This window comes from Anomaloglossus baeobatrachus, chromosome 4 (assembly GCF_048569485.1).
Source record: "Anomaloglossus baeobatrachus isolate aAnoBae1 chromosome 4, aAnoBae1.hap1, whole genome shotgun sequence".
NCBI classification, from domain to species: Eukaryota; Metazoa; Chordata; class Amphibia; order Anura; family Aromobatidae; genus Anomaloglossus; species Anomaloglossus baeobatrachus.
In genome coordinates, this window is record NC_134356.1 from 442,961,344 (window position 1) to 442,977,231 (window position 15,888).

Genomic DNA, 15,888 nt, shown 5'->3' on the forward strand with positions numbered 1-15,888 from the left:
TACATGTAGGGCAGACAAGGGAAGCGCCAATAAGGAGCTAGCATACAATGTGAAGGGGCTCACACGGTAAGTTGGGGTACAAGATGGTAGCAAAGGCACTCTTATATGTGTACTAGAATTATGGATCATATGTGGTATGGTAAAAAGATTGCCAGGATGACCACAGTGGTACTAAAAGCACTGGGATAAAGGTGAGAACACCAGGGGAATACCTAAAGCGGCATGGTGATACGACCAGTGTGTGGAGGGAGTCCTAAATATCAGCTCTGACCCCATATCACAGAGATCTTTTTATAGAACCAGGATCCCAGGTATAAGATGCTTTCTGCCCTGCAATTAAGTGTGGTTAACCCTCCAACAGTAATAAACCTGTCCCTGCAAAGAAATAAAGTTAATGCAATTGCAGCTGTAAACATAAAGAACCAATATCGAACTTCAGGACCTTTCCGATAAGTCCTGTAAAACATTTCAAACATCAATAAGGATACCCCCACTGAATACAGTGTCCTGGTATAGGTGGTATAAGGGTGCACAGGATAGGGCTCCCATTTCACAAGAACCAATTCCTGGCCAATTCCTCCATCACTCGAGGCACGGGGAAGTCCCATCTGTCTCCAAAGGGGGCTTCAAGCAACCGTGGGAGAAGAGGGTCACCAGGGGCACAGAAAATGTCACCTAGGAAAGTAACCTCATTGCTTCTGCCCCTTAGGTTTCGGGTGTACCTGTAGCCAGTCCACAGCCTCAGCAGGTGTAGTAAAAAACAGAGACGACCCTTCATGCACTATGCGGAGCTGGGCAGGGTACAGTATAAAGTAGATGATGTTACGCTCCCTTAATTTCTTCTTCACCTCCATGAAGTGTGCCCTCTGTTTCTGGAGGTCCACCGAAAAGTCCGGAAAGATCGAGAGAGCAGCATTATTGAACTTGATTGGGCTCTTCTGTCAGGCCAGATGGAGTGCTGTGTCTCTATCCCTGCAGTTGAGCATCCTTGCTAAAAAGGGACGTGGTGGCGCGCCCAGAATAGGAGGCCTCGTTGTAACTCTGTGCGTGCGCCCTCTCCACCGCAAATGTCGAGGAGAACTCATCTCCGAGATTAGATTACAGCCACTCCTCCAGGAATTGTTCCGGATGCTGACCTTCCGAGTGCTCTGGCAGTCCTATGATCCGTATATTGTTTCGACGCATGCGGTTCTCCTGATCGTCTGCTTTCTGGTGCCATGCATTTGCCGATCCGGCCATTGTGGTCATTTTTGTTTTGAGTGTTACAATTTGATCCTCCAGTTCAGAAACTCACGTCTTGACTTCCGCTGTTCGGGCCCTCAGGGATTGCATGTCCTGACGCAGGAGGCCCACCTCTGAATGTACCTCCTCAATCTTCCCTATGAGGGAGCTGTTGCTTGTAGAAATTGGTTGTAGAAACTGTTCATACACCTGCCTCAGGGTTAAATCATCTTGATCCTCTGACCCATCATCCAATAGTGCCTGACCTTTAGGGGTGGCATTTCTCTTGGCTTTAGGGGCATCTGCCTGACCACCCCTTGCGAACTCCTTAAGTTTGTCGACAGTTCTACTTTGTTTAGGGGGACTCATATTGATACACTGGGGATTTGCTGATTCTGCACCGCTCTCTTATCGTGCCCCCGTGCGTCTGAATCTGTGCCTTTATAATGTATATTTAGTAATATGCCCGTCTCCACTTCCTCACCATGTCCAGAGAGCCGGAAAACAGCCACTTATATGGTGGATAATAAGAATGAAGGGAGTCCCAGGGCAGCACAGCACTCAGGGTGTATTTATCAGGATGATGCAGGCTTGCGCAGCGTGGAGACTTGAATATGTGCCACTTATTTGTTTTCATGTGTCAGGGAGAATCTGCAGGGCCCATTTTTCAAGACACACACTCCAGACCCTCCAGCATTCTATGGGTTAAAGTCCCCTGCACAGCCACCGGCCCCTTAATGTGCTGCTCACTGACTGCCAGTTACACAGCTAAGGGAGAATTAACTCCCTGTGCTCACCGCTCCCGGGTCTTCACCTCTGGCCATATATCTATCTGACACTCCTCACTGCTCTCCGGAGTCACGCGCTGCCGCTCACTGTGAAAATGCAGGCTGTAGGGAAGATGGCTGCCACTCCACACTCTCCAGCCTCAGGAGATCCAGCAACGCCATGCAGGAGTCAGGGAACAGCTCCAGTGGGAATCTCCAGCCTCCAGATGGTGTCTCCTGTCACAGCAGCAGGTCGGTGAGTAAATGGGTCAGGTAACCAGGTGTAAACGGCCAGGATAAGATCAGGATTATAAGAGCTCTCTTCCCATGCGTCCTCTCTGGTCGGCTACATCGCCCCGCCCCCATATTTTGTCATTTCTGGTTATGAAATTTCCCAAATTAATTTTGGCTACATGAATGATTATTCAAATTTCCCATGCCTCATTGTTCAGGATGACGGTATTATTCATCCAGTTATGGATTGTTCTGTAGCATTCCCACACCGTATTGCGTGGTTTTTGTTTCTTATTTGGTGAAACATCTGCCAGTTGTTTGACAGCTTTTTCTCAGATTGCCTCTGCTTGACTTAGTTCAAATCTATTGCAGATCTCCCAGTTTTCCTGGGGTCCAGGATTCTGCAGTGCGGAGTAGTTTGACTGGATCAGATCTTAGAAGTGGTCTCACGGGCACAGATCTCCGTGTCCCTCGTCTCATGAATAGATCAGTCTCCTGTACTCTACGAAACCCTAAATCAGAACTGTACGGAAGTCATACAACCACAACCCAGGTGAGACACTGAAATAGCCTTCATGTAAATATCTATCTAGAAATTATAAAATGTAATTAACTAGTGTTGCTATAGAATGACTACTAGATGATGCATAACTATATGCAGCCAACAAGGCTGCTAGAGATCTTCTCAAGAATTTTTACAAATATAAACTTTAAAAAAAATCTCAGAATTTTTTATTTTATTTAATATAAGTATATTAAGGATATTAAGTTTACTAAATATTATATGAAAGCCAATAAAACGTAGTCTCCATTTACACAGTGAATAGCACTGTTGCTTTGCATCACTTGGGTCCTCTTTTGTTCAAATCCCACCAAGGACAACATCTGCGAGAAGTTTGCATGTTGTCTTTGTATTTGTGTGGGTTTCCTCCGGGTTCTCCAGATTCTTGCTAAACTCCAAAGACGTACTGATAGGAAATTCAGATTGTGAGCCTCAATTGGGAGAATAATGATAATATCTGTAAAGTTCTGTTGAATTAATGGCGCTATATAAGCTAGTAATGTAAATAAATGAATACATTAAATATCCCTCTAAAAGTATGTATGTTCATGTAGAAACAGTCTAGCTTCTATTTTGCATGACAAAAATTCTACCAACCTCAGTTTAGACATGACAGATTGGTGGTACCCAAGCGTATGGTTGGGAGCCTCAATATTCATAGGGTATCAAAAATGAACAAAAACAGAGAAACATCATACTGTGCCAGAGTATACACACAAACATAGTCCAGATAACAAAAAAAAAAAACATTTGTCCTTATCCAGAGTGTGTTTGTCTGTATGTGCATTCTAGTCTTTCGTTTGGTTCTTGTTGTCTTTTAGATATTTTTTCATGTTACTTTCTAAATTAACTGATCCTGACAGGATCTGGATTAATTTATCTACTCTTTCCTCTGTGGAAGTCCATCAGACTATGTAGCCTAATCACAGAGCAGTAAGCTAATGAAGCAAGTGCCTAAAAGAAGAGGTGCCACATTGGATTAGTGGAATTGTAGAGTTATATGCAATCAGCTACATGAAGATTGCATGTTCTTTAGTTGATGTGAATAAAAAAAAAATATCTTTGTTTTTTCCTGTAGTTCATATGTACACCGTATATATGCTCTAATCTTAAATACACTGCAGCTTCTGTATTCATTGGCATAAATACCCATTTTTGGTACAGATTGTGAACACCAGGGGAGATGCCCATCTAAAGTTTTTACAGTATATTTAAAGACTTGCAGAAAACCTATAGTATGCTGATAAAGGGTTAAAATATTTGGATGATTAATGCTCCTATTACTTTATATACTGAACAAAAATATAAACTCAACACTTGTTTTTGCTCCCATTTTTCATTAGCTGAACTCAAGACTCTTTTTCTATGATCAAACAAGTAATTTTTTCTTAAATATTGTTCACAAAATTGTCTAAATCTGTGTAAAGGCTACTTTACACACTGCGATATCGGTCCCGATATCGCTAGTGTGGGTAGCCGCCCCCATCTGTTGCGCGACACGGGCAAATCGCTGCCCGTGCCGCACAACATCGCCCAGACCGGTCACACATACATACCTGTCCGGCGACGTCGCTGTGACGGGCGAACCGCCTCCTTTCTAAGGGGGCGGTCCGTGCGGCGTCACAGCGACGTCACTGAACCGCCGCCCAATAGCAGCGGAGGGGCGGAGCTGAGCAGGACGTAACATCCCGCCCACCTCCTTCCTTCTGCATAGCGGCCGGGAGGCAGGTAAGGGGAGCTTCCTCGTTCCTGCGGCGTCACACGCAGCGATGTGTGCTGCCGCAGGAACGAGGAACAACCTCGTTACTGCTGCAGTAACGAGATTTGAGAATGGACCCCCGTGTCGCCGATTAGCGATTTTGCACGTTTTTGCAACGATGCAAAATCGCTTATCGGTGTTACACGCAACGGCATCGCTAATGTGGCCGGATGTGCGTCACGAATTCCGTGACCCCAACGAGTTCGCATTAGCGATGTCGCAGCGTGTAAAGCCCGCTTTAGTGTGCTCTATTGAAGAGATAATACATCCACCTCACAGGTGTGCCATGTCAAGATGCCTATTAGACAGCATGATTATTGCAATTAAACAGAAGAATCTCCATAGCACATTAGTAAGCTATGTTGCCGAGTGTAGGCCACTCTAGGGTCCTCCAGACCCAGGCACACACTCCAAAATTAACATGAAAAGAGGAGAACAAAGGAGTATAGAATGTGCAAAAATATCATTTATTAAACACACAAGGAGGGGTTGACAGAGGTTTTCACATTAAAAAAATGAATAAAGAAGGGAATTTTGTTTACTTACCGTAAATTCCTTTTCTTCTAGCTCCTATTGGGAGACCCAGACAATTGGGTGTATAGCTTCTGCCTCTGGAGGCCACACAAAGTAATTACACTTTAAAAAGTGTAACCCCTCCCCTCTGCTATACACCCTCCCGTGCATCACGGGCTCCTCAGTTTTGGTGCCAAAGCAGGAAGGAGGAAACTTATAAATTGGTCTAAGGTAAATTCAATCCGAAGGATGTTCGGAGAACTGAACCATTAACCAAAAGAACAATTGAACATGAACAACATGTGTACACAAAAGAACAACAGCCCGAAGGGAACAGGGGCGGGTGCTGGGTCTCCCAATAGGAGCTAGAAGAAAAGGAATTTACGGTAAGTAAACAAAATTCCCTTCTTCTTTGTCGCTCCATTGGGAGACCCAGACAATTGGGATGTCCAAAAGCAATACCTGGGTGGGTAACAGAATACCTCGATAAAAAGAGCCGGAAACCGGCCCCCTCTTACAGGTGGGCAATTGCCGCCTGAAGGACTCGCCTACCTAGGCTAGCCTCTGCCGAAGCATAGGCATGCACCTGATAGTGTTTTGTGAAGGTGTGCAGACTCGACCAGGTAGCCGCCTGTCACACCTGCTGAGCCGTAGCCTGGTGCCGCAAAGCCCAGGACGCGCCTACGGCCCTGGTAGAATGGGCTTTAAGCCCTGAAGGAATCTGAAGCCCCGATGAACGGTAGGCTTCAAGAATCGGTTCCTTGATCCACCTAGCCAAGGTTGACTTGGAAGCCTGAGACCCCTTACGCTGGCCAGCGACAAGGACAAAGAGCGCATCCGAATGGCGCAGGGGCGCCGTGCGAGAAATGTAGATTCTGAGTGCTCTCACGAGGTCTAACAAGTGCAAATCCTTTTCACATTGGTGAACTGGATGAGGGCAAAAAGAAGGCAAGGAGATATCCTGATTGAGATGAAAAGGGGATACCACCTTGGGGAGAAATTCCGGGACCGGACGCAGGACCACCTTATCCTGGTGAAAAACCAGGAAGGGGACTTTGCATGACAGCGCTGCTAGCTCAGACACTCTCCTAAGTGAAGTGACTGCCACTAGGAAGGCCACTTTCTGTGAAAGGCGAGATAGAGAGATCTCCCGCATCGGCTCGAAAGGTGGCTTCTGGAGAGCCGTCAGCACCTTGTTAAGATCCCAGGGTTCTAGCGGACGCTTGTAAGGTGGGACTATGTGGCAAACTCCCTGCAGGAACGTGCGGACCTGCGAGAGTCTGGCTAGACGCTTTTGAAAAAAACACTGAAAGCGCCGACACTTGTCCCTTGAGAGAGGCAAGAGACAAACCCTTGTCCAATCCTGATTGAAGAAAGGAAAGAAAAGTGGGCAATGCAAACGGCCAGGGAGCAAAACCCCTATCCGAGCACCAGGCTAAGAAGATCTTCCAAGTCCTGTGGTAGATCTTGGCGGACGTTGATTTCCTGGCCTGTCTCATGGTGGCAATGACATCTTGAGATAACCCTGATGACGCTAGGAGCCAAGACTCAATGGCCACACAGTCAGGTTGAGGGCCGCAGAATTCAGATGGAAAAATGGCCCTTGAGACAGCAAGTCTGGTCGGTCTGGGAGTGCCCACGTTTGCCCCACCGTGAGGTGCCACAGATCCGGGTACCACGACCTCCTCGGCCAGTCTGGAGCGACAAGGATGGCGCGGCTGCAGTCGGACCTGATCTTGCGTAACACTCTGGGCAGTAGTGCCAGAGGGGGAAATACATAGGGTAGTCGAAACTGCGACCAGTCCTGAACTAACGCATCTGCCGCCAGCGCCCTGTGATCCTGAGACCGTGCCATGAATGCCGGGACTTTGTTGTTGTGCCGAGACGCCATTAGATCGACGTCCGGCGTTCCCCAGCGGCAACAGATCTCTTGAAACACGTCCGGGTGAAGAGACCATTCCCCTGCGTCCATGCCCTGGCGACTGAGAAAGTCTGCTTCCCAGTTTTCTACGCCCGGGATGTGAACTGCGGAGATGGTGGAGGCTGTGGCTTCCGCCCACAGCAGAATCCGCCGAACTTCTTGGAATGCTTGACGACTGCATGTGCCGCCCTGGTGGTTGATGTATGCGACCGCCGTGGCGTTGTCTGATTGTATTCGGATCTGTCTGCCCTCCAGCCACCGCTGGAACGCCTGTAGGGCTAGATACACTGCCCTTATCTCCAGAACATTGATCTGCAGGGAAGACTCCGTCGGAGTCCAGGTTCCCTGAGCCCTGTGGTGGAGGAAGACCGCTCCCCACCCTGACAGGCTCGCGTCTGTCGTGACCACAGCCCAGGATGGGGGCAGGAAGGATTTTCCCTTCGACAAAGAAGTGGGAAGAAGCCACCACTGAAGGGAGGTTTTGGCTGCTCTTGACAGGGAAACGTTCCTGTCTAGGGACGTCGACCTCTTGTCCCATTTGCGGAGAATGTACCACTGAAGTGGACGCAGATGAAACTGCGCAAAGGGAACTGCTTCCATTGCTGCCACCATCTTCCCTAGGAAGTGCATAAGGCGTCTCAAAGAGTGTGACTGACCCCGAAGAAGAGATTGGACCCCTGTCTGTAGTGAACGCTGTTTGTCCAGCGAAGCTTCACTATCGCTGACAGAGTATGAAACTCCATCCCGAGATAAGTCAGGGATTGGGTCGGTGTCAATTTTGACTTTGGGAAATTGATGATCCACCCGAACCTCTGGAGAGTCTCCAGGGCAATGGTCAGGCTGTGCTGGCAAGCCACCCAGGAGGGTGCCTTGACTAGGAGATCGTCTAAGTAAGGGATCACCGAGTGGCCCTGAGAGTGTAGGACCGCCACCACTGTTGCCATGATCTTGGTGAAGACCCGTGGGGCTGTCGCCAAGCCGAAAGGCAGTGCCACGAACTGAAGGTGTTCGTCCCCAATGGCGAAACGCAAGAAGCGTTGATGTTCGGGTGCGATCGGCACATGGAGATAAGCATCCTTGATGTCTATTGATGCTAGGAAGTCTCCTTGTGACATTGAGGCGATGACCGAGCGGAGAGATTCCATCCGAAACCTTCTGGTGCTGACATGCTTGTTGAGCAGTTTGAGGTCTAGAACGGGACGGAAAGATCCGTCCTTTTTTGGCACCACGAACAAGTTGGAGTAGAAGCCGTGACCATGTTCCTGAGGGGGAACGGGAATCACCACTCCTTCTGCCTTCAGAGCATTCACCGCCTGAAAAAGTGCAGCGGCTCGCTCTGGGGGCGGAGATGTTGTGAAGAAACGAATTGGAGGACGAGAGCTGAACTCTATCCTGTAACCGTGAGACAGAATGTCTCTCACCCATCGGTCTTGGACATGTGGCCACCAGGCGTCGCAAAAGCGGGAGAGCCTGCCACCGACCGAGGATGCGGTTTGGGGAGGCCGAGAGTCATGAAGAGGCCGCCTTGGTGGCGGTGCCTCCGGCGGTCTTTTTAGGCCGTGACTTAGACCGCCATGCAGAAGGGTTCCTCTGGCCCTTCTCCGACCTGTTTGACGTGGAGGAATGTGACTTGGCCGAAGGCCGAAAGGACTGAAACCTCGATTGAAACTTTCGCTGTTGAGGTTTGTTTTGTTTAGACTGGGGTAAGGACGAGTCCTTTCCCTTGGATTGTTTAATAATTTCGTCCAATTGCTCGCCAAACAAACGGTCGCCAGAAAATGGCAAACCGGTTAAGAATTTCTTGGAGGCAGAGTCTGCCTTCCATTCACGTAGCCACATGGCTCTGCAGACTGCCACCGAATTGGCGGATGCTACCGCTGAACGGCTCACCGAGTCCAGGACGGCGTTCATGGCGTAGGACGAAAAAGCCGACGCCTGAGAAGTCAGAGACACAACCTGCGGAGTAGCGGTGCGTGTGACCGCAGTAATCTCAGACAGACAAGCTGAGATAGCTTGGAGCGCCCACACTGCCGCGAATGCCGGAGCAAAAGATGCTCCTATGGCTTCATAGATGGATTTCATCATGAGCTCTATCTGCCTGTCAGTGGCATCCTTGAGCGATGAGCCATCTGCCACTGAAACCACAGATCTGGCCGCCAGCCTAGAGACTGGAGGATCCACTTTTGGACACTGAGCCCAACCCTTCACTACTTCCGGGGGGAAGGGATAACGTGTGTCATTAAGGCGCTTAGTAAAACGCTTGTCCGGGTATGCTCTGTGCTTCTGGACAGCATCCCTGAAATTAGAGTGATCGAAAAAGGCACTCCGTGTACGTTTGGGAAACCGAAACTGGTGTTTCTCCTGCTGTGAAGCCGCCTCCTCTACAGTTGGAGTTGTAGGAGAAATTTCTAGCACCTGGTTGATGGACGCTATAAGGTCATTTACTATGGCGTCCCCTTCAGGTGTATCTAGATTGAGAGCACCGTCAGGGTCTGAGCCCTGAGCTGCGCCTTCCTCTTCATCCTCTAGAGAGTCCTCATGCTGAGACCCTGAGCAGCGTGATGAAGTGGAGGAAGGTCCCCAGCGAGCCCGCTTCACCGGTCTGGGACTGCGGTCCGAGTCGGAGTCCTCACCGTGGGACCTATGTGTCACCTCAGGAGCAGATTGCTGCGCCAACTGAGGGTGACCTGGGGACGAAGAACGCACAGTGCCCTGCATCTGTGTTGTTGGTCTGGACTGCAAGGCTTCTAGTATCTTAGCAGACCATTTGTCCATAGACTGAGCCATGGACTGTGAAAGCGACTCAGACAGTTTGTCAGCCAAAACTGCAAACTCTGTCCCTGTCACCTGGACAGTGGGAACCGGTGTCTCTACCTGAGCCGGGGGTCCCACCAGTGCCTGAGGCTCCGGCTGAGTGAGTGTCACAGGGGCCGAGCATTGCACACAATGAGGGTAGGTGGAACCTGCAGGTAGCATAGCCGCACATGAGGTACAGGTTGCAAAATAAGCCTGTGCCTTGGTACCCTTGCTCTTTGCGGACGACATGTTGTTGTCCTCCAAGAGATAAGTAAGGGATCACCGTGATCACTGAGGGATATATATAGCCTCAAGTTAACAGTACAGCCGAACCAGCAAATGTATACACAAAAGATATATATATATACAGTTCGGCACTCTGGGGGGTCCAGCACCGGCAGACCGGTGTGGCTTACCAACCGCTCTGTGTGGCCACCAGATTCCCTGCCCCGGGTCTCCCTCAGCTGCAGCCAGAAGTTCTCCACCGCAGAATGTGCTGAAAAAATGGCTGACGGCGTTCTCAGAGGAGGAGGGAGGCGTGGGCGTAGTCACAAAAGTGCCGGAATCTGGTGCCCCAGCGTGAGTAGTGAGGGGGGCGGAGGACAGCTCAGTGTACTCCAGCCCTCACTGTCGGCGTCATACCGACCGTCCCGCCCTTTTCCCGGACTGGCAGGCCTGGGGGCGGGAGAATACTATACTAGGCCGCAAAAGCCGGGGACTAAAGTTAAAACCGCGGCCGGCCGGCAGTGCAAGGTCGGCGCGGTAGTCCCGGACCCATACCCACGCCGCAGTCGCTGCAGCGTCTGGGCCCAAGGTGCTTTATGCGCCGTCCCAACGGGGACACAGAGTACCTGTGGATGCAGGGCCATGTCCCTGACGATACTCCGTCTCCTGTCCGGCAGATTCCCCCAGGGGCTACGGAGGGAGACCGGTCCCAGTGTCTGGATGACCGGATAGGATCCCACTTCCCCAGAGCCCCTAAGGGATGGGGAAGGAAAGCGGCATGTGGCTCCAGCCTGTGTACCCGCAATGGGTACCTCAACCTTAACAACACCGCCGACCTGAGTGGGGTGAGAAGGGAGCATGCCGGGGGCCCCATAGGGGCCCTCTTTTCTTCCATCCGATAAAGTCAGCAGCTGCTGCTGACTAAAACGTGGAGCTTGCGTGAATGTGTGCCTCCTTCAACACAAAGCAAAAAACTGAGGGGCCCGTGATGCACGGGAGGGTGTATAGCAGAGGGGAGGGGTTACACTTTTTAAAGTGTAATTACTTTGTGTGGCCTCCAGAGGCAGAAGCTATACACCCAATTGTCTGGGTCTCCCAATGGAGCGACAAAGAAACAATTCATTTAACCTTTGAGGCAAACATGGCACAAGTCAAAGAAAATTCTCAAGGAGCACTAGATGGTATAAAAACCAAATAGTAAATAGTTGCCTTACCGAAGGAGACGGTTGTTTTAAGATCTTCCCTCCCTGATGAAGCCGCATCTTGAACGCACAAGCTCCTGAGGCGAAACACGTGTCGGTGGGTGGGGGGGCTGCTCTTTTCCTCCCTGAGGACTGGCACCTTGCACTTAAAACAACCTTCTCCTTCAGTAAGGCAACTATTTACTATTCACTCATTTGTATGGGAAATCTCTCTTAGGCCTCCGACACACATCCGTGCCGCCGGTACGTGTTTGCCATTTTTTGCACGTACCGGCGGCACGGAGACACGTTCAGCAATGCTACCCTATTGTAGCAGGCACACACACGTAAAACCACACGGAACGTGTGTCCGTGTGTGTTTGTACGTGTGTGCGTTTTTCTACACGCTGACATGTCCACGTTTTCTCCGGCAGCACGGGTATCACACAGCCCGCACCCGTACCACACGGATGTAGTGTGGATGCGGTCCCGTGTGACAAGCGCCGGAGAAAACACACGTGTCACTGAAAAAATAACAAAACATTTACTCACCTTCTCCAGCCCTCCTGTCTCTGCCACTGCTGCCACTTGCTGCCGCCCGCCGCTCATAATGCTCATTTAATATTCACTTCACTGTGGCCGGCAGCAGCGGGAAGACGGCAGGGCTGGAGACCGAAGATCAGCACCCTAGACAGCAGCGCGGACCACGTGAGTATGCAAATTACCGGTTCTACGTATGCTATCACGGATAGCACACGTAGAACACACGTGGACCGCACGTACCCGAGACACGTACTTACCACACGCAACACGCAGGGTAAAACGTGTCTCGCGGCACGTGCGTGTTTTTAACGGAAGTGTGTTTCAGGCCTTACAGATATATGTGTTGTTTTACCTTATAAACTTGGTTCATGTTCTTTGCACTACCAGCACTTTATTATATGAAGGCTTCAGCAAAAAGCAGTAATCTTTTACCTCATATGCCCTACGGCACTTTTTCATATGTTTGGCTATATTTATAAGTCCCGGCTGGCCCTTTATGTCTATTACATCAGCTGGTTTTTATACCATCTAGTGCTCCTTGAGAATTTTCTTTGACTTGTGCCATGTTTGCCTCAAAGGGGAAATTAATTGTTTTATTAATTTTTTTAATGTGAAAACCTCTGTCAACCCCTCCTCGTGTGTTTAATAAATGATATTTTTGCACATTCTATACTCCTTTGTTCTCCTGTTCACAGCATGATTATTGCACAGGTGTGCCTTTGGCATGGGAGCAAAAACAGGAGTGTTGCGTTTATATTTTTGTTCGGTATATGTGTACTATAATATAGAACTGGTCTGTTGTATAATAGCAGCTGCTTTATGAGAGTGTTAGAATTGTGAAATTATACTTTAGGTTCATTTTAGCCCTTCTAACAAGCCAGATGACAATGTGTTATTATAGTGGAACCTCTTATCGGTGGTTTTGGATTTACCATATTTATACATATGTAGTTTCTTTTCATATTATTCCAATCACTCCCTGCAGGTCAGTGGGCATTGCAAGACAGTTCCCACTCTTGAATATGGATTTCTGGTGCAGGTGAGTTGTCAGCAAATATTTTATATTTTCTTTATTACTTAATATTATAACTTTGTTGCCATCTCAACAACCTCACAAACCCCTCAACCCTGAGATTCCCCATATTCAGTAGTCAGTATTATTTTTTCCCATTCTCTTACTATATCTTTTCACAATATACAATGTGCATGATTCTTAGGGGCTTTTGCCGTTAGCCATAGATTCTTTCATCCAAGAGAATCAAGACAAATATGCAAATGACACTGTGATCAAACTCTGATCAGTGTCAGCGCAATGTGCTCTGAGTCTCTTGGATGACAGAATTGGAGCAAAGCGTGAGGATAAGATGGAGAACAAAATATCTTTATTTTCATTTCGTGAGCCCGCAGATACCGGACTGCACTTTGATGACATCCGAGTGCAGTCTGATTTTTCCCACGCACTCATTGGCTTGCATGATCAAATTCAGATGTGTAGCACTTTTTTCCTTGGACAGACACTCTCTGAAGAATAAAATCTGACATGTTCACAGCCCTTTAGACTCACATTGGTATGAGCGTGATCCGGTGATTTGTCGGATAGCAGCCAGCCAGAAAATACCACCTGACCTTATAATCATTTGTCTTCCATAGATAATGAAGTATGCAGAACAGCGGCTACCCACTCTGAATGAGTACTGTGTAGTGTGTGATGAGCAGCATGTCTTCCAGAATGCATCTATGCTGAAGGTGAGGAACTTTTGGCATGAAAAATGTGATAACCAGTTATGTTACATGTATTTCATTATTGTTTTCTTTATTAATTTCTTTCTATATATAACATCTCATATCCCGCAGCCAGCAGTGTGTACAAGAGAGCTCTGCGTCTTCTCTTTTTACACTCTGGGAGTGATGTCTGGAGCTGCTGAAGAAGTGGCTACAGGAGCTGAGGTACAACCATTAACATAATATACATTAGGCTTGCTGGTTGGTTACTTAGAAGGTAAAAAAAAGTTCTGTGAAAGCCAAGGCCTGCAATAAATTGTGGGCAGTGACCATTGACTTCTTTGCATCTGATGAGAGTACCTCTTCTAAGAATATTTTCCATTTGTGAAGTTAAAGGGAATATGTCATCAAAAATTACCCACTGCTTAAATCAGAATTTTATGCAGCAATATTTTTCTTTTCATTTATTATACTATTTTACTTTTAGTTTTTTTGTAAAATGATGTATAATTTAAAAAAAAAAAAAAATAATAAAAAAAATATATAAATATATATATATATATATATATATATACACACAGTATATATACTGTGTGTGTATGTATATATACAGTACAGGCCAAAAGTTTTGACACATCTTCTCATCTCTAGAACAACTGTTAAGAGGAGACTTCTGGTAAAATAGCTGCTAGGAAACCACTGCTAAGGACAGGCAACAAGCAGAAGAGACTTGTTTGAGCTAAAGAACACAAGGAATGGACATTAGACCAGTGGAAATCTGTGCTTTGGTCTGATGAGTCCAAATTTGAGCTCTTTGGATCCAAGCACCGTGTCTTTGTAGAAAAGGTGAACGGATGGACTCTACATGGCTGGTTCCTACCGTGAAGCATGGAGGAGGAGGTGTGATGGTGTGGGGGTGCTTTTCTGGTGACACTGTTGGGGATTTATTCAAAATTGAAGGCATACAGAACCAGCATGGCTACCACAGCATCTTGCAGCGACATGCTATGCCATCCGGTTTGCGTTTAGTTGGACCATAATTTATTTTTCAACAGGACAATGACCCTAAACACACCTCCAGGCTGTGTAAGGGCTATTTGACTAAGAAGGAGAGTGATGGGGTGCTACGCCAGATGAACTGGTCTCCACAGTCACCAGCCCTGAACCCAATCGAGATGGTTTGGGGTGAGCTGGACCGCAGAGTGAAGGCAAAAGGGCCAACAAGTGCTAAGCATCTCTGGGAACTCCTTCAAGACTGTTGGAAAACCATTTCCGGTGACTACCTCTTGAACCTCATCAAGAGAATGCCAAGAGTGTGCAAAGCAGTAGTGAAAGCAAAAGGTGGCTACTTTGAAGAACCTAGAATATAAGACATATTTTCAGTTGTTTCAAACTTTAAGTATTTAATTCCACATGTTTTAATTCATAGTTTTGATGCCTTCAGTGTGAATCTACAATTTTCAGAGTCCTAAAAATAAAGAAAACTCTTTGAATGAGGTGTGTCCAAACTTTTGGTCTGTACTGTGTGTGTGTGTGTGTGTGTATATATATATATATATATATATATATATATATATATATATATATATATATATAGTGCCTACAAGTAGTATTCAACCCCCTGCAGATTTAGCAGGTTTGATAAGATGCAAATAAGTTAGAGCCTGCAAACTTCAAACAAGAGCAGGATTTATTAACGGATGCAGTTATGTTGCTCAGTTAAATTTTAATAAATTTTCAACATAAAAGTGTGGGTCAATTATTATTCAACCCCTAGGTTTAATATTTTGTGGAATAACCCTTGTTTGCAATTACAGCTAATAATCGTCTTTTATAAGACCTGATCAGGCCGGCACAGGTCTCTGGAGTTATCTTGGCCCACTCCTCCATGCAGATATTCTCCAAGTTATCTAGGTTCTTTGGGTGTCTCATGTGGACTTTAATCTTGAGCTCCTTCCACAAGTTTTCAATTGGGTTAAGGTCAGGAGACTGACTAGGCCACTGCAACACCTTGATTTTTTCCCTCTTGAACCATGCCTTGGTTTTCTTGGCTGTGTGCGTTGGGTCATTGTCTTGTTGGAAGATGAAATGATGACCCATCTTAAGATCCTTGATGGAGGAGCGGAGGTTCTTGACCAAAATCTCTGGGTAGGCCGTGCTATCCATCTTCCCATGGATGCGGACCAGATGGCCAGGCCCCTTGGCTGAGAAACAGCCCCACAGCATGATGCTGCCACCATCATGCTTGACTGTAGGGATGGTATTCTTGGAGTCGTATGCAGTGCCATCCAGTGTCCAAACGTCACGTGTGTGGTTGGCACCAAAGATCTCGATCTTGGTCTCATCAGACCAGAGAACCTTGAACCAGTCTGTCTCAGAGTCCTCCAAGTGATCATGAGCAAACTGTAGACGAGCCTTGACATGATGCTTTGAAAGTAAAGGTA

General features: G+C 47.5%; 1 protein-coding gene across 2 annotated transcripts in view; it reads left to right on the forward strand.

Annotated features, from left to right (window-relative positions):
* The window catches only part of PARP6 (poly(ADP-ribose) polymerase family member 6), a 154,334-nt gene that overhangs the window by 73,126 nt on the left and 65,320 nt on the right, over window positions 1-15,888 (forward strand). For both annotated transcript variants that reach the window (XM_075345538.1, XM_075345539.1), the window contains exons 9-12: window positions 2,595-2,775; window positions 12,708-12,761; window positions 13,373-13,468; window positions 13,577-13,669. In XM_075345538.1, the coding sequence (XP_075201653.1) occupies window positions 2,595-2,775; window positions 12,708-12,761; window positions 13,373-13,468; window positions 13,577-13,669 (424 nt within the window). The remainder of the gene's footprint in view (window positions 1-2,594; window positions 2,776-12,707; window positions 12,762-13,372; window positions 13,469-13,576; window positions 13,670-15,888) is intronic.